This window comes from Cetorhinus maximus, chromosome 6, assembly GCF_964194155.1.
Source record: "Cetorhinus maximus chromosome 6, sCetMax3.hap1.1, whole genome shotgun sequence".
Classification (NCBI taxonomy): domain Eukaryota; kingdom Metazoa; phylum Chordata; class Chondrichthyes; order Lamniformes; family Cetorhinidae; genus Cetorhinus; species Cetorhinus maximus.
In genome coordinates, this window is record NC_135884.1 from 101,221,682 (window position 1) to 101,240,999 (window position 19,318).

At 42.9% G+C, this 19,318-nt stretch overlaps 1 protein-coding gene across 3 annotated transcripts in view; it reads right to left on the bottom strand.

Moving 5' to 3' along the window:
* Positions 1 to 19,318, bottom strand: part of ripor1 (RHO family interacting cell polarization regulator 1) — a 207,758-nt gene that overhangs the window by 26,655 nt on the left and 161,785 nt on the right. For all 3 annotated transcript variants that reach the window (XM_078544186.1, XM_078544184.1, XM_078544185.1), the window contains exons 12-13: positions 14,133 to 14,262; positions 7,749 to 8,519 (exon numbers count right to left, since the gene is read on the bottom strand). In XM_078544186.1, coding sequence (XP_078400312.1) covers positions 7,749 to 8,519; positions 14,133 to 14,262 — 901 coding nt within the window. The remainder of the gene's footprint in view (positions 1 to 7,748; positions 8,520 to 14,132; positions 14,263 to 19,318) is intronic.

The following is a 19,318-nucleotide window of genomic DNA, read 5'->3' on the forward strand; positions in this document are numbered from 1 at the left end:
AGGAAACACTTGCCTCTAAAGGTGAGATGAAATTGGGAATCCTGTAACCTTGCACATAACAACAGTTGCCCGATCATCTTCTGAGCTTGTGAATAATGGAGGTGAGAAGGTAATGGGGCTGGGGAAAGAGGAGGGGGTAATGTTGGCAGGGTGTTGTGGGGAAAGCAGGGCTTGTGGGAGAAAAATAGAGTCAGCAATGAAACTATGACAGCATTAAGACACCCTAACTACCATGGAGTACATTTATGGCACAGCCAATAACCTACACAAATCATGCTCTTCTCCTCAGTTGGCTGAAGACTGAGCTGCCACATTGGAGGCGATGATGAATTTCGTCATCTATGACTGCCTTTGTCAAGAGGAGGCTCCAGAAAATGGTCCACATTTTCCAAGATCTCACGACTGATTTGAATTACTGGGTGGGGGTAAGCCTTTCGCTAGCTGGTGGAAGAGGACCTTAGTTTTCCGGGTGTTTAGTGAAGGGTCCGTTTTCTCATGTTTCAGAGGAGGAATTGACAATGTACTGGAGCTCAGTTTCTGAGTGAGCACATACACAAGTCTCACCTGCGTACTAAAACTCAGTGACTGAGGTTGGAATGGTTTTGGATTGAAGACAGTGTAGGTTGAATGTTTCCTGTCTGTTCTGTAGATTATCTTAACACCTGTGGTTAACTTACTGGAGGTGAGGTACAGTATTGCAGCAAGGAAGATGGAGAAGAGGGTTGGTGAGGAATAGGGTATTTGAATAGAGTATTGGGAAAGAGTATTTAAGGACCAGGATCTCAAACCCGAGACCAAGGTCATGGTTTACCAGGCAGCAGGACTTCCTATGCTCCTGTAGGCTTCAGAGAATTAGACAACCTACAGCAGGCACCTCAAATGAAGGACCACCAGCTATGCCTTCACAAGATCCTCCAAATCCAATGGCAAGAAAGATCGTCCAACTGCAGCATCCTCTCTCAAGCCAGCATGCCCAGTATTGAGGTGCTAATCACTCAAAACCAGCTCTGCTGGGCAGGACATGTAGCTCATATGCCTGACACCAGATTCCCAAAGCAACTGCTCTACTCAGGTCTCATTCATGACAGGAGACTCCCAGGAGGACAGTGGAAACACTTCAGGGATATCCTCATAGCATATCTGAAGAGGTCAAACATCCCCACTGACTCATGGGAGACTCCGGCTTGTGACCGACCAAAATGGAAAAGGTTCATTTAAGGAAGGCACCGAGCATGTTGGGAGACTTCTTTGGAAGCATGCAGAGGTGAAGTTGAGGCATCGGAGAGAGCTCATAAACCTCCAAACACCTCAAATGTCCAACCCTTCAAGTACCACCTACCCCGCATGTAGCAGAGTCTGAAGATTGCTCATTGGGCTCATCAGCCATCTCAAAGCCCATCGAACCAGAGCGGAAGCAATTGATTCTCGATCCTGAGGGACTGCCTAAGAGGAGACACACATCATGCATTCTGATAGGTAAGGCCCAAGCAGTAGCAAACATGTGGTTGAACAAGTAAAACCTCCACTGGGTTGGGTATTTATGCCCCATAGCAAAACCATGTGGTGGCCATGCTAAATCCTGCAATTGGTGGTAACCATAATATGACCCATTTCTGGCCCCACTTCACCTTTGACACATTTCCCTCTTCTCCCCAGGGGCTACTCCACATGTTCTCTATATGATTGCTCAAATGAGCTGGAATGTTGTGCTTTTTCCTTTGATCACCATTGAAAGCAGTTAGGGGAATGCCATCAGGAGGAAGATGCCCCTATTGATATACAACTTGAGATGAGCTGCCAAAGTGAAGATTTTTACTGTCCTCCTTGTGCCTGGTCTCCAATCGGGAGATGCCCACCAGTGGTATGATATAAATCAGGTGCTCACACAGAACGCAAGGGTCAGTGGAGATTCAACCACAATGTGCGGTGTAGTGTTACAGGGGATAACTTCCACAGCCAGATGCTGGACAGTAACTGAACATGTCAACTGCCAGGTCAATAAATGAGCCTTTGCCACTCATGCAACAAAGATCAAATATGTCCTCATCTTTCGAGCACCTGCAGCAGGTTTAGGGATGATGAGTACTGCTTCTTTATCGCAGTTACATGTTTTCTGAAGAGGGAGATTGTGAAACCTCTCTCACAGAGAATAAAGGGAGGAGGAGGGGGAAGAAGGAAAAGGTGGAAAATAGAAGAAACATAACTGTTCACCACTTCACTGCTGTCCCTCTGCATGCAGAGAAAAGCTAGGCACAAACTTTTATTCTGTCAGTGCCCAGTGTGTTTATGGACTTGTGCCTTTCCATTGGAATGGTGAAATGTGAAAATGTTCCAACTTGGATTTCACGGAGTGTTGTTCAATTATCCAATGCTGCTGAGTTTAACCAATCATCCGTCCCTGGAAATATTTCCCCAAAATATTATTCCATACAGACGCTAACAACCTCACTTCCCAAATTCACAGCTTTCAAATGTTACTTTTAAAAGCAAAAACAAATTCTAGAATAACTTCAATAGATGCTGTATGCAGCAAAAATACTGCTGACCACGATAAGCAAAAGCCTCTGGAGCCATTTTGCCTGGTACTCTCGGGCACACCGCCAACTCCCTCTTCATTACAGCAGTAGTTGCTGGCTCAGAGTGAACTAGATTGGCTTCTGTCTAAAGAGAAAAATCTGTCCTGACTGGGATTTAATAAACAGACAGTTGCCAGCTGCATGACAGACACTGAATGCAAAGAGGGTTTAATTAACCTCCTCAGGTCAAGCCAGGCCACTATCTCAAAACACAGCACTCCCACCCCAACCTGCTCTGGCACATCAGCAGAAAAAGAACAGCAGGGAGGTTCCTCTTCAGTGACATTTCCCACCCACCTCCCTGTTACACCAGCTTTGGGACATTTTTACATGCTTATAACTGCCAGCTGCTGCATTCCTAGTCAGCCTCCCATCATCCACCTTTCATAAACTTGAGCTCATCTAAAACTCGGCTGCCTGTATCCTTGCTCGCACAACGCTCTATTCACCCAGCATCCCACTGCTCATTTACCTACATTAATTTCCTGGTCAAGCAATGCCTCAACTTTAAAATTCTCATCCTTGGTTTCAAAACCCTCTGTGGCTGCACCCGTTCCCTATCTCTGTAACCTCCTCCAACTCTCCAAGATATCTGTGCTCCTCCAATTCTGGCCTCTTGCACATCCCCAATTTTAATTTCTACACCATTGGCAGCTGTGCCTTCAGCATCGGCCCTAAGCTCTGGAATTCCCTCTCTAAACCTCTCTCCCCTCCAAGCTTTTAGTCATCTGTGCCAATATTTTGTGTGGCATGGTGCCAAATTTCATTTGAAAACACTCCTGTGAAGTGCCATCAAATGTTTTATTGTGTTAGAGTAGCAATATAAATACAAATTGTTGTTATTCTAGAAATTTTCCAATAAGGTGACAAATTAAATTCTTCATAGAAATACAACTGGCCATTTAAACTTTCTGTGTGGCCACAAACCTCCAGCTATGCACCTCAAACAGGAATCGCATGACCATTCCTTTGCGAATGAAACAATGATGAGGAACTGTGCCAGAGTGTGAGGTGGGGACAAGGAGGGTAGAAAATAAGAAGCTATACGGGATTCCCTACCCTAGCCAGCCTAATAGTTTGCAAGTTGAAAGAAATGTACAAGCAATTCATTCGCTTTACAGAAGAGGCACCGGAAAAGTCCAATTTTAGGGGCCTAACAAATGTGCCAAAGGTCAGGAAAACAGCCCAAGACCTTTCAGTTACAGCCAGGCACACAAAGTAGGAATGGTGGAATGGTTCCATTTCACTACCCAGCACATCACACCCCCCCACTCCAAATTTCTTTTAGTTTCCTCCTCACACTGCCCTTGACTAAAGTAAGTTTGTTAACAAGTAATTGTACAATAACTGTCCGAAGTTCCCAGTGGAACAGTGCCCTGTTTATATTGAACAGTAGTTATTAAACCCTGGAGTACAAGTACCACGCAGGTACAGAACTTCACCCCTGTAAAAAGATCTGCAGGTGTAGCTCCCTTAATGTCATATTTGACTTCCTTCAGGGTAGTGAGCCTGCAGAAAGGCCGAATAATCAGGCCTAATTCCTCAGCCTGGTGACAAATGGGGAGGGCTCAGGCCTCTGGAGCAGCCACCATCTAAGGAGGATCTTTGCCACCTGGGGTGGTTCACCTTCGTTTATTTTGCCATACTTCAGCTGAATAACATCAATATTATGGTAAAAACAAAGGGCATAAAGACACTCAGGCAGGTGACCAGAAAACTGACCTGCTGATCCAACTCTCTGTGAGGAAGTTATTGCCCCTGCCCCCCCAGTCACCCAGCAGATTCACAGGTTGAGATCGTGGACACAGCAAGTGGTAAACCAGCTAAGGAATCTCAAAATGAGACTGCACAAACCCCAGTAAACAACTAGAATATACTTGCCACCCACAAGAGCACAACTGTAGTGCCAAATCCGTGTTTTAATTTTTATCAAAAATGTAGTTATGTTCTGATTATGTTTTCTATTGATCTCAGAATACTGGTAAGCCGGTGTCATTCGTAACTCTTCTGACAATGAAGCAGTACATCCCAGCCTATAACAGGACCTGAATAACATGCAGACTTCAGCTGACAACTGGCACGTGACATTCACACCACACAAGTGCCCAATAATGATCTTCACAAACAAGAGAGCCGTGCAGCCATTTCCCCTTCAGCTTCATTGAAATACAATCACTAAGTTCCCCATCAGGGGTCACTACTGGCCAGAAGTTTAACTGGACCTGCCATATCATCACCACGGCTACAAGAGCTGGGCAGAGGCTATATACTCTGCAGTGAGTGGCTCATCACTTGAACACAAAGTTTCTCTATCATCCACACAGCTCAAGTCAGGTGGGTGATTGAATACTCGCTCAGCAATCGCCTACATCAGTGCAGCACTAACACTTCAGAAGCTTGATGCCATTCAGGACAGAGCAATTTACTTGATTGGTACTGGACTTAGCACTGTCCCCTTCACCACCAGTGCATTATGGTTGCAGCATGTATGACCTGCAGGTGCACTACAGCAACTTCAACACCACCTCCCTTCCCTGTAACTGAGAAAAGAAGAGCAGCAAATCTGTGGAAACAAAATCCAATCCAAGATTCCCTCTATGTCTCATCCCTTCCTGATTTGGGTATCCACCAAGTTTCTGGGTCAGTATCCTGGAGTGTTCTACTTCGCACCATCACTATAAGGACTGCTGCAGTTCAAAAAGGCCCACCAGCAATTTACAGGGCAACTGGGGACTGTCAATAAACGTGGCCTTGCCATCATCACTCATATCCTAAGAACAATTAATTTTTAAACAGTGCACAAACTCTGACCAGATCTGGACCCCAGCGCTTCTGTTCCACACCCTAAAAAATTTCCACAGGACTAGAACATACAAACATCTGTCAGATTTAGGTCTGCACATTTCCTTATATTTAAATAGCAACAAGCACTGAGGAATGTTTCCTAAAATTGCACTGTACAGCACTTCACCACAAGGCACTCAATACAAGAGATGACGACCTGACACAAACAATTATGAATCTCAAACTCAAAGTAATGGGGCTGCAATTATACAGTCATCAGACATTGGGCCCAAGCAGGAATGAGCGCTGTTCATGTCACTGCTGGGTGCTGCCATACTCTGAATACAAACAATCATACTACAGATGAATGTGTAGTGTGGAAGAAAAACTATTTTACCATTTTATCACAGCAGAGGCGCACAAGGGCCAGTGAACTAGGGAAGCCAATTCTGAGCACCACACTTTAGGAAGTGAAGACTTTGGAGAGGGTGCAGAACACATTTATGAGAATGGTTCCAGGGATGAACTGGAGAACCTGGGGCTTTTTTCCCTTAGAGAAGGAAAGGTTGAGAGGAGATTTGATAGAGGTGTTCAAAATCATGAGGGGTCTATACAGAGCGAGATAGGGAGAAACTGTTCCCATTATTGGAAGGGTCAAGAACCAGAGGACACCAATTTGAGGTGAATGGCAGAAGGACAAAAGACAACATGAGGAAAAAGTTTTTTTACGCAGCAAGTGGTTAGGATCTATACTGCACTGTGGTGGAGGCAGATTCAATTGTGGCTTTCAAAGAGGAATGGGATAATTATCTGAAGAGAAAACATTTGCAGGGCTACAGGGAAAGAGTGGGGGTGTAGGACTAGCTAAGTTGCTCCTGCAGAGAACTGGTATGGACATGATGGGCTGAATGGACTCCAATATATGTCAGAAACCCCCAACTCCCCCCCCCCAGGAAAAGAGAAGTTGCAACAATGTTGGCAGAAATATCTGTATCTGCTTAATCTTCTTGTCTTGCACCTTTTCTCTGCTGAATAGCAGATGTTCTTATTAATAAAAGATCTGGTGCAATCATTGGAACAGGAGTAGACCATTCAACCCCTTGATCCTTTTCCACCATTCAATTAGATCATGGCTGATCTGTATCTTAACTCTATCTACCACTTTGGTTCTGTAACCTGTTGTGATATTGTATGCATGCCAATGCAGACAATGACATGCACCTTTAAGGAGCTGCAGTGACATCGCTAGGCCATACACATAGTGATGTCATGAGGATAAAAGGTACAGCCTCCATGTTAGATGTTCATTATTGCCTGTGATCTCTACTGCAGATGTTCACTACTGTCTGTGGTTCTGTATCACTAAGACTTTATCTGTATCTTAGGAGTCAGGCACGTAGTCAAGTAACCAGCCAATGTAACTGTTAGGACCAAGGCTAGACCAAGGCCTGCGCAGAGCTGCATATACATGTTGCTGGTAACAAATTGCATGCAATTGTGTTTGACCAGAATCCTTGTCAGTCTCAATATCTTGCTTAGCATAGATAGCATTGAAACAGATCCCTTGAGGTCTACATAGAGACCCTCAACATTTTTTTGGTAGCAGCAGACTGAGAGAGACCACAACATAACCCTTAATAACTTGCCTTAAAAAAAACTACCGGATCAATCTCATTATTGACATTTTCAATTGACCCAGCCTCAACAGCTTTGAGTGTTCCAGATTTCCACTGCCATGTGAGAGAGGAAGTGCGTCTTGATATCACCCCTAAACCGCCTAGCTCTAATTTTAAGGTCATATCCCTTTTCCTGGAATCCCGATGAAATAAAGAGCTTCTTTCTATCTATCCTATCAAATTCTATACTCATCTTAAACACCTCAATTAGTTCTCTCTTTAATTTTCTACACTCAAGGGAAGCCTGGTTTTGATATATTACCAGTGAGAGCTATGCAGTGTAAAAGAATTCGGCACAAGGGAAGGATACTTTTTAGACTGACAACCTCAGCATGGTGAGATAACCATGACTGTCCTTTCTCATTATCCTAAGATTTTCTTCATCTAAAGAAATGGATCAAATAGTTGAAAGCCATTTGAAGAATGATAACATGGTTACACAATACTGGAACAGGGAATAAAGGGGAAACCACACTTCAACCTGCAGATCCACTCTATCCTCAAAATGTCACTGTACCCAGCCATGAGTGAAACAGGTTTGAAGAGTTCAGTAAAAAAAAAAATTGCAAAATTCCAATGACCAACTGGCAGTGTTCAATATAATTAAACTGTACCCACAGCATAAAGTTACTTTCTTTATAGCTCGCAAATTAGGTTTTCATACCAAACCATTCACATCAAAATAGCACAAACCCAAGCCAAAAAGACTAACCATCAGCACTTCTTCTAAATGTTTGACCTCCAATTCTAACTTCTGGAGTTCTGGGAACTGGCCACGATAATCGTCAAGAGTTGAATTTAATGTCATCAGAGCTTCCTCTATCCCTGGGTCTACAGGCTTCACCTTTTTGCTCTCTGTAGGCCCGGTTTTGGCATCATTCGACTGGGTTTTCTCCTCTGTAGAGGCAACACTCTGAACCACTGGGACAGCAGCAAAAGTTTCATCTTCTGGTGTCACCAACAGGCTACACGCGTTTTCTGGGATTTTTGACTTTTCTAGCAGTGCTTCAAATGGTAGGACCCCGTTGACAGTCTCTTCTGTCACAGGTTGATCAGCTCCTGCCTCTGAGATTTGAGACGACTCCACTAAATTTGATATGGCAATGACCTGTGGTTCTGACTCGGTGCTTGTTGACGCATTCAAGTCCATTGCAGCGTCTACACTTGCTTCACTAATATGGCTGAGAGTTCGGGAAACTGGCACATTTCCATTAAATATTGCATGCTTAAGGGTCTCCTTCTCTTCCTCCGCCTCCTCCACTTGCTGTCTGGCAGCCTCAGGACTAGCTGCCTGAGGGTCCTCAGTTTGTGCAAACGTTATAGTGATTCTAGGGACCATTCCCTGTATTTCTGGCTGCACCAGCGTTTTTTGAGAATGTCTAACACTGGTTGACAACTGTGGACTGGACGAACCATCTGAAGAATCAGAGGAGATAGACCAAGCAGCACCATTCTCCAGTTCTTCCTGTCTGCGCAGCATATTCTAGACAAAAGAAAAAAGTACAAGTTACAATCTGCTCAGTAGCCAAAGCACATGTTCAGTCAAGTACGTACCACACCACAGAGACCGCATCAAGACTACCTGGAGATGATTTGTAAACTGACTGAAGCTGCCCCGAAACAGAGCTCAAAACTCTAGAAAGAGGATCAATATATTGCCAGCACAGTCAACCTATGCCACTAATACTGCACCTTACGATGAAACGTTCAACTCATTAGTGTGAACTCAGCCACTCCAAGCCAGGCAAATCGAAGAACAATGCCTTGGGTTTGCCTTAAATTTACTTTAAAAACAGCTTCCACCTCCTGAATATTAAAAGGAAAGGGTAAGGTTGGGTGGCTTGGAGTCAGACAGACCTTACTGCAACACAGAACAAAGCAAAGCAGATGAAAGGTCCTCGACCTGAAACATTAATTGTTTCTTTCTCCACAGATATTGCCTGACCTGCTAAGTGTTTCCTGCACTTTGTGTTTTTGTTTCACTGCAACACTGGTTTTGTTGGCTTTTTATTCTGTGAAGGCCGTCTCCAAAAAGGATGTATTCACATAACAGCATCCCAATTATAGATTACATGCCAAGTGCGCATCCATATTTCATTTACTGTATTTCTCGAACCTTTATATGACAGAGATGCTCCCAGGAGTGAGGTATTCAGAGCAACTGTCTGCTCCTAACTGAAACCTAGTGAACCCTTTGCACAAGGCTCAAACAGGATGGTGCCCAGTGGAATAACCTGCAACATTCAATATCTAGGAAACAGGTTTTCAAAATGGTACCACCTCCCCCACATCATCCAATCCTTCCATGGCCTCGCCCCCTCATTATTTCTAAACCTCCTCCAGCCCTACAACACTTCACCTCCCTCCAACTCTGTCGATCCCTTCTTCCTATGCTTCTCTGTCACTGTCCATTCCTTTAAGATCCTCTCCAAAACCTATTTCTTTGTCCAAGCTTTTGGTTACCTGTCCTAATGTCTCCTCCTTCAGCTCGGTGTCAATTTTTGTCTGACTATGCTTCTGTGAAGTGTTTTGGGGCATTTTACTACATTACTGATGCCAGATAAATGCAAGTTGTTATATACATTTTTTTTCAACTAATCAACAAGAATTCACCAATGTTGTAGAGTTCAGGCACAGAGTTAACAAAGTGCAAAGAGCCGTCACCAAATCAATGGTGGAAAAGTGCCAGTTTACAACATTCAAGTTAAAATCAGGGTTTCAAACACTAACACGGATTTGATAACTTGGACTAAAATGAACAGCGCTCTGGGATTCCAGGTTTTTAAAAAAAATTACCGATCAAACAAATCTCATTTGTCTGGTAATCAGCTAATTTTTCCAGATACAAAATTAACAAGCCAGCTAATCTTCAGTAAATAATCGCTGCAATATCATAAAAAAATGACACACCAAGCTTCCACACACAGCACATTGGTCTGTCTCCAGAGACTCTCAAGGGGCACCATAGTCAGTCACGCCATCGTAATAATAACATGCATTTTGCTACAGTGCCTTTAACATTGTAAAAAGTTGCAAGGCCTTTCACAGGGCCATAATCAGAAAAAAAATGCCCATTTGCTTGCAATGCCCAGTAGGCAGTTGCTAACCACCAATTGTCTAAAGCCTTGAAACAGTTCCACATTCCAAAGACAGTGCAGGGCTTGAACAAGATAATTATCAACAGTGGGCAGCATTGTTCATTTTTAGTAGTGACTCCACCAGCCAAGGAAAGATGAACCTGGAACAGCTTTTTGGGTTTCTCTTTGAAAGGATTCCTTTTCCATTATGGAAACAGACACAGACCCACGCTCCATCCAAAAGGGAGGATGGCAACTGAGTCTGCTGTGATCTTTTCATATTACACCAGACATCCAAGGGTCAACCAAATTGTACCAGTCCAAGAACTTACCGACTAGACTCTTAACTATGCCTTTGTCAGGACTGCAACTGGCTTGCGCGGTCAACTTTGTTCTTACTTCTGCTGGACATTTGTAATTGTGAACAGGTTAGACCATTCTGAATCATTAAAAGAATTGGACCCCCTCCCCAATTCTCTCCATTGTGCATCCTTAGCAGAGCTTAATTGGTAACAGTCTCCCTGCTGAATGATTACTAATATCTGAAATGCTGCAAAAAAGGAGGAATTAAAAAATTTGAGATGCAGATTAGTGGCTACAAAGCAGCTCCATTCTAGATACTACACTGTAGGCACAGGGATGATAGGAAACAAGATTATGCCCAACCTAATGACACATCGTGACAACAATCCTATTGCAGCACTAGTCTTGGCCAGTAACTGTCAGGACTTACAAAGACTATACCTTATGATGGCAGGCCCTAGGAAGGAGACATCATTGCATTAATAATTCTGATTCTCTCTCAGCAAAAACCTCTTGAAATGAGTCTGTAAAGGACTAACTGCGCTTTCCTGTCAATGGATGCAAAGGATTCTTTAAGTGGAAACAGTAAATGAAGATGATTTATTCTACAATTAAATCATGAATGAAGCATTTCAGGTTGCAAGTCCACATGCTTTGTTAGGACCCTCTTTCCCACCTACCACAGTGTGTCTGGGCAAAAGGACAAACTGGCTCTCTGCCCTATAACTGGATGCAAGAAAGTGTACAAAAGACTGGTTCTGATAGGGAATTAGAAGAGTAACTCTGCATCCAGTGTATTGGTGCATGATCAGGACCCCTAGAGTGAAGATTTTAAATTGATATTGCTGCCATGAGTGAGTTCGTGCTGCAGTATAGTTTTGCAACAGTATTGGTGAGGCATTAACTTAGGTGAACGAATCTGTGATGCGGTGAACAAAAGCAATGGAACAGAAGCTATCAGGGGCTGAGTAATAACATATGCTGATAATCAGCCAAAAGGGGACTTTAATTGTTGCCCTGTACATTTAAGGTCACTATTTGGGAACACTGACTCCTGACACTGCTTGAAAGCCTTATTTGAGCATGTGCAAATTGTGCACATGTGCAACGAAGGCAGTGACACAATCAAAGTGGTGTCAAGAGTTAGAAGTTAATCCTTCATCTAAAAGTTTGCCTCAATATTTGTTTTATAACAAGTGTTAAGGCAAATTTGGAGACTGGAAATATATGCAGTGAACCAAAGTTATGCTCTGAAGCTTGCAGATGTTCATTATTTACTTGGTAGATAAACATATGCAAAATATGATTGGCAGGCCAGTTGAATGCCATAAGGGTTGATTTTAGGATCTTTTGCGGGATGTCACGCTCAAAGGGAATATGAGGAGAAGTTAAAAGTCTAGATTTTCCACTCAGACAAAATCCTGAATGAACATATAGAGAGGTACAGTTTTGTCTAATCCTATGTCGTCTACCTCCATAGCAGTTTCCAGGGTCAGCCGGTATGGGACGTACTCTCCCCATTGTTGCAGTGTCAACAGATGCAGCTTTCTCCCTAACATCCTTCAGAGAAGGAAATCTGCCATCCTTACCTGATCTGGCCTACATGCGACTCCAGGCCTACAGCTATATGGTTGACTCTAACTGCCCTCTGATGTGGCCTAGCAAGTCACTCAGTTGTCAAGAAGGCAGCTCAGCAGTACTTTCTCAAGAGCAGCCAGGATTGGGCAACATATGCTGTCTTTGCCAGCGATGTCCATATCCCATGAATGAATTTTAAAAATTGATTTAAAATACTGCAAATCCTAATATCTATCACAACCTAGTTACAAGAACTGAAGAGAGCTCTTTTCCCATTTAAACATGACAAGTACATTTCCAGAGGTGTTAAATGGGCTTCTGTGGTGGTTCAGCAAGTTTAACCAATGACTGACTGAGTCAGACAGCTTAGAAAAAACCTGGGTGCAATCTGGCCTGTTGGGAGCAGCTGATCAAAAGTGGGGCAGTGGAGGAGGGTGTTACCATCGGTGTCAGTGCCACCAGGCTGGGATAAGGGTTCCCAATCATCATCCAGCGATACGTTTAGGAAAGCAGGAGAAGGGCAACAAGATAATAAGCAACAACGTGTAGTCATTAAAAGCAAAAAACTGCGGATGCTGGAAATCCAAAACAAAAACAGAAATACCTGGAAAAACTCAGCTGGTCTGGCAGCATCGGCGGAGGAGAGCACAGTTGACGTTTCGAGTCCTCATGACCCTTCGACTTCTGTTGAAGTTGAAGGGTCATGAGGACTCGAAACGTCAACTGTGCTCTCCTCCGCCGATGCTGCCAGACCAGCTGAGTTTTTCCAGGTATTTCTGTTTCTGTTTTTGTAATGTGTAGTCATTTGACTGGTTTATTTGAGGACATGCTCCACCCAACAGACCCACAGACTGACCATTACCTAATCATCACATGCAAACTACCAGACTAAATGCAATATTCAGAAAGCTGAACATATCTGAACAAAGGAAGCAGACTGTTCCTTGGAGGGACCTAAACAAAACAATTACTTCACAAACTCAAATTAAAGCAAATTAACAAACTAAACATTCTCAAATGATGTCTAGAAACAAAGCAAATGGGAGGAGGAGGAGGATGGGGAAATGGATTAGGCCCTACTTTCCAATAAAAATAAGCATGCACACAGAGGCCACTGTGTCACAGCCATCAGCTTGCAGATATTTAATCACCTTGCACCTTCCAGAAAGCAGTACATGAAGGAACATTCCTGTCCATCAATAGTATCAACACATTCATAGCAAACATAGCTCCTTAGTTGCCTACTTTCTATCACTCAGGAATTTGTAAAATGGAACCAGGATGTTCAATTTCAGTCCTCCGATACTGAAGACTTTCAACAGAGGTTAATTTTCTAGCATTAACTGGTGAGAGTACAGCTTTGGTACTGAGACTAGGAAAAAAATGACAACTGTACAATTTAAATTACTCATTAAATACAGAGAATTATAATTTGTGATTGCAGTTGGGAAACACAAGGTTAACTACCTACTGAATTACACATCTTTGTGCCTTTGGCTGCACAAGTAGACCTGAGTGTTCTAATTTATTAACAGCTTCAGTCAGAATGTAGCGTTCTCTTGTGTCTCCCCTCTCCCATACTAGTTTCCCTTTGTTAGCCAGCCAGCCTGCCTTTTTTCACTCCCTCCTTGGTTCCTCTGTCACTATGACAACTTGGTGCTAAGAATGTGCAAGCCATACAGCCAGAGTGAAAGGTTCTCTGTGCCCGAGGTGCAGTGAAATTGTAAACATGTTTATAAAGGATAACCAATGATTTTACTGTGTGCAGCATACATGGGGATAGCACTCTCTCTTCCCTTCCATAAGTGTGCACACTCTCTCATTTTCAAACAGTGCAGGCAAACAGCAGGTCCATATTAATGCCAAGCTGCCCACTGGTAAATCAAACAAAGTCAAATCTGAACCAAGGCACCAATCTTCAGATTGTAAAATTAAAATAACAGAGCAACTGGGTTGTACCAAACATGACTTGCTTTACCTGCAGCTTGAATCGCAAAAGGTATGGTCAGGGAAAGCACTTCTCACATTTCAAGAAATATACCGGTCTGGGCAGTTCCACAAAGTGTCCGTACATTCAGGGCACCCATGACAGAATACACAGCAGCACCACATACAAGTAAACCCCCAGAAAGACTTACATAAAAGGCCTGTTCCCGCAGGGATGGGGTATCTGGCGGACTTTGGTTGTAGGTGGAGAATCGCTTATTCACAGTGGGCACTTTGTTGACAGTGCTTGCAGCAGTCGTTTGATCATCTTTGTCGAATGGACTGAAAGAGATTACATGAGCTAAATAAGACATGATACACAGGCACTGCTGGCACTTCAACATACAATGGAATGACTGGCTTGCCAAGATATTTTCCACACATTCTAAATTTGAGATTCAGTGCATGGTAAGCTGCTCTGAGATTAGTACAGGTATTTGACATAAACACAAATTTTTTTCACCAGTACTTATTGCTGGGTAGTGTTAAATTATATTGAAAGATGCAGAAAAATAATCCTGTAGCAATAGCATTGATGGGGGAAGGAAGGGGGTTGGAGTCAGTACATGTAGTGTAGCCTTGGAGTGGGTTCAAGTTCCACTACGATACTGAGGGAGCGCTCTGTTGTCCCAAGTGCTGCCTTTTAGACAAAGTGATAAACTGAGGCCCTGTTTGCTGTCTCCAGAGATCCGAAGAGTTTGGGAGCCCCTCCCCCAGTACCCAGGCCAATATGTATCCCTCAAACCACATCACTAAACAGTTTAATTGGTCATTTATTCCATTGCAGGTTCAAGGGTCTTACCATGCACAAACTGGCTGCCATGTTTCCCTACATTACAACAGTGAATACACTTTAAAAGTACTTCATTGGCTGTGAGGTGCTTTGGGACATTGTGAAATTGTGAAAGGTGCCACATAAATCAAAGTCTCTCTTACTTAATAATCTCTTTCAATATTTTACAGAGTGTGTAATATAAAGGAAGGCCTTGCTTCTCTTTTCTTACTTCGTCCTGAAAGCGCACACACAACCGGGTGCACACTTACCCTCTATCCTGCATGGACTGCCAATTCTGCTCCCCATCCTCCCTCACCCAGGGAAGACGTAGGCCAACTAGGACACTTTAGATACTGCTTTAGCTAAGCTCACCCTAAATTTAGCACGGACCATGGGTTGAACTGCAACTTTTCTGGTCTGAACAGCTCAGTTACATGAGGGAAAACATCTACACACTGAGGCACTGAGGAAACTAGTACATTGAAAGAAGGTGATTCTGAATGTGACATTCAAACTTGCACCTTTTGAAGGGAATTCCAGCCACTATGTTGGCTTGCAGAATAATGAATTTAATAGTGTAAACAGCATGGTGGTTAGGGAATATTACTTATTTCTTGCTACGTTCATGGTGGGACGTGCAAATTTCTAATCATATTTTAAGCAGATCTTTGTCTAGAACTTGTCAAGCTTGATTAATCAAACTCCTAAAAAAAAATGACTTGAGGGGAAGTCAGGAATTATGCATGGACAAAAATACATCAGCTGACCCCAACACAACCATAAGCAAAAAGAAAAATTAGTCACGTCCTCACAAGAGGCCCAAGAGGTTGATGACAATCACAGCATTTAAACTGCAAGGTGTTAAGTTCATGTTAAAAAGTTGAGAACTATGCTGAATATTTTGTTATTCTGCAATGTTCACTAAAGTCATATTTTCAGCACTCTGATTACTTCAGTAATCTTTGGCTAATAGAAAGCTCGAATTCAAATATGATACAAAAGTGCATGCAGAGATTGGGATTTGATTGCCTAACACTGACCTCAGTGCACTCATCAAGATTTGGAAAGTTCTTCTGAAAGTGACCTTAGCTCTCCAGCTAACAACCGTTACAAATGAATTGGTTTCTAGCATACCCCCTCGGATTGGCCATTGAACTGTGCAAAACTAGGTCAAATACAAACTCTGAATGATCTGTAACACCAGCATTACATACTTGGGAGAAAGGGATTAGACTTGTGCTGATTAAAGGATGATTTTTTTTTTTGTTTTTCAACAACAACTTATGTCACACATTGGGATCTAACTAACCACAAGATTTACACAGTCGGAAAGACAAACATAAATTTAGGCAAGCGTGGAAGTTCGTCACCTAGGTATTGATGAAACTGGGAAGCCGATCACATGGTTAGTGGTCCGGAGACCCACCCTGAATTACATCATTTGAAAGTGCCACCTTTATTAATTAATTTTACATTAACCCAACAGCATTGGCTAACATAGTTATAATTAACACCGTCTGTCTGTCCTTGGCTTGCTGCATTGTTCCAGTGAAGCCCAACGCAAACTGGAGGAACAGCACCTCATCTTCCGACTAGGCACTTTACAGCCTTCTGGGCTGAATATTGAATTCAACAACTTTAGATCTTAAACTCCCCCTCCCCCCATCCCCACCCCGTTTCTTTCCCTCCCCCACCCGCCCTTTTTTTTCAATAATTTATATAGATTCTTCTTTCCCCACCTATTTCCATTATTTTTAAATCTAAAACTAAAACCTTCAGTCTTTCCACCCCACCCCCACTAGAGCTGTACTTTGAATATCCTGTCTTGCATTCTTAATTAGCACTTTTCTCAGACAAAGACCACCACCTTCAACACCTCTTTGACCCTTTTGTCTCTGACATCTTTTGATTATCTGCTCACACCACACCCTCAATGTGTCTCTTCCCCCCCACCCACCTTAAACCAATTTATATTTCTCCCTTGTTGAAACTATGCTTCAGTTCTGCTGAAGGGCCATGAGGGCTCGAAACGTTGACTGATTTCTTCTCCGCCGATGCTGCCAGACTTGCTGAGTTTTTCCAGGTAATTCTGTTTTTATTTTGTACAAGATTTACACAACTTACCATAAGAACATAGAAACAGAAACAGGCCACTCAGCTCCTCAAGCTTGTTTTGCCACCATTCAATGAGATCATGACTGATCTTGTAACCTAACTCCACATACCCACCTTTGCCCCATTTTCCTTAATATCTTTGGCCAACAAAAATCTAATCAATTAGCTGCATTATTAATTCTAGAATCCAATTCCTGCATCAAAAATTGAAATTCCAAAGCAACAGTAGTGTGTGTGGGGAACTTACATATGGAATATTAACTCCAAACACTAAAGACTACTTCAGTTTGGTTAAAGATTCCAAATTAAAAGCTGATACAACAGATGAACATTCAAATAAACAAACGTCCTCACTGGCACCAAAATTCAGCATCAGTGCCAAGTGATCTCCTCTTTGGTTGGCAATCTAACATTCGGATTCATTCATTGATCAGCCTGTTCTCTTACTTTTTATAAGATCACCAGCAAAGTGTATAAGTATTGACCATCAGGACATGGATATTCCCCCCTCTCTGTCTTGTGGTAAAACGTCCGTCCTACTGCCTCAGCATCCTTTCCCACCCAACAGAGTGAAGGAAAGCACCACCTCACCATAAACAATTGACACAAACCCCAACAGCCTGGGGGGGGGGGGGGGGGGGGCGGAATGCAGAGTTTCATTACTCAAACAAAACACAAATCCTTACATTGACCCTGCACCTAGAGAACTGAAGGAACTGCAGCCCTGTGATGCAGACAGTATCGGACAGGGCTTGAATATAAAAACACTGAAAGAAGGTAACAAACAGCATTTAAAAAAAATTCTTACATGGGAAGTGGGTGTCGCTGGCTAGACCAGCATTCACTGCCCATCCCCAATTGCCTTTGAAAAGATCATGGTGAGCCACTTTCCTGAACTGCTGGAGTGCATGTGTCGGTACACCAACAGTGTTGTTAGGAAGGGCAAAAGTGAATAATATATATAATCTAAACTATTTGTGTAAGGGGATGGAAAGTTACTTGCAAAAGGGGGGCTTGTTTGGAGTCAAGTGTTTGCTTCAAAGCTTTTTATTTAACGATGTGAGATCGGATGAGCATCAATATAGTCATCAATGCAGGAAGAGGGAGCATTGGAGACCTTTTGAAGGAAACAAAGAGCTATCTGCTTCTGTATTGCTTAAAATCACCCAGGCAGCAGAAAGAAGCTAAAACCTGTAGTTCTTGTTCTATTCATATTACAGGGTCTTCAGGCCACAATTCCCAAATCTTAAAACACTTTAGCAACCAACCCTCATTCAAGATCCAATCTAATTGTGGATGGGGGCTAATCCAATGCTAACTAGGGAGAAGCACAATGACTGAAAAAATTAACAGCAGAGATATTCCATCTCAGGAAAGCAAGGCAATAAAACCGTGCTGTGCACAGATCCCATTTTCCACTGTACTTAGACAATTAAGTTTTAGTGAGATTAGAACTCCCCAAAGCCACACCCATGTCATTCCTAAGTGGACAACTTTATCAGCCGACTGATGTTCACCAAGTTTAACTATGTAACAGACTATTGCTTCCTTGATCACACAGCAAATTTACCTAGTTAAGAAGTGAATGGGAGAGTAAAGTCCTAGGTTCAATCCCAAGTCTGCATTTGGTGAACTGATATGAACCAGGACCAACAGGGGAAAGGCAGCAGGCCTAAGGACTCCTAGTTTAGGGGTGAGGGGCAGGATCAGCAGTCAGGCAGGGCTCCCTCTCAAAATTAATCAATATTCCTGCTGGAAAGTGTGGCAGCTTGGACGGGATTAGGGCCAGAAATGATGGGTCCTGCAGTCAAATAGTCTACCTGCACTCTGCATCAAAGTTCATAAATGGACAGCCAGTTGCTTGAGATAGAGGGTGGCAACTGGCAACCACAGAACTATATCCTGGCAAGACATGAGAAGAGAAGAATATTACATGTAAATTCATTTATTCCTGTTGTTGGCACTGGGATTTAAACAATGTCTCTGATAATCTTGACGTTTATGTATAGTAACATTTGAATAGCTCCTTACTCAAAATTACTCTGTTCTTTTTCCCTTCATGCACCGCCAGAGCCTGCTGGTGCTAGGACTTTGTGGTCAGTTGATTTAAGCCCCTTTAGAACAAAACAAAACCCACTAAAGATAACCAACATATTCTGCACCTGTGTCTGAAATTGCTTCTGAAAATGCCTGATGAACGAAAACCAGCATCCAAGAAGGGCACCAAGAAAATCTCGAGTAAAGCTCATGGGCCACCCTTGAGTAAAACCCCAATTTATTGAAGAACAATCATTAATTGGGCCCAAACAAAATATTGCAGGTGCTGGAAGCATTAAATAAAAACAGAAAATGCTGGAAACAGTAGGTTGGAGATGATCGTGGGGAGTTAAATTTTCAGTTCTGATGAAAGGTCATTAACCAGAAACATTAACTCATTCTTTCTCCATG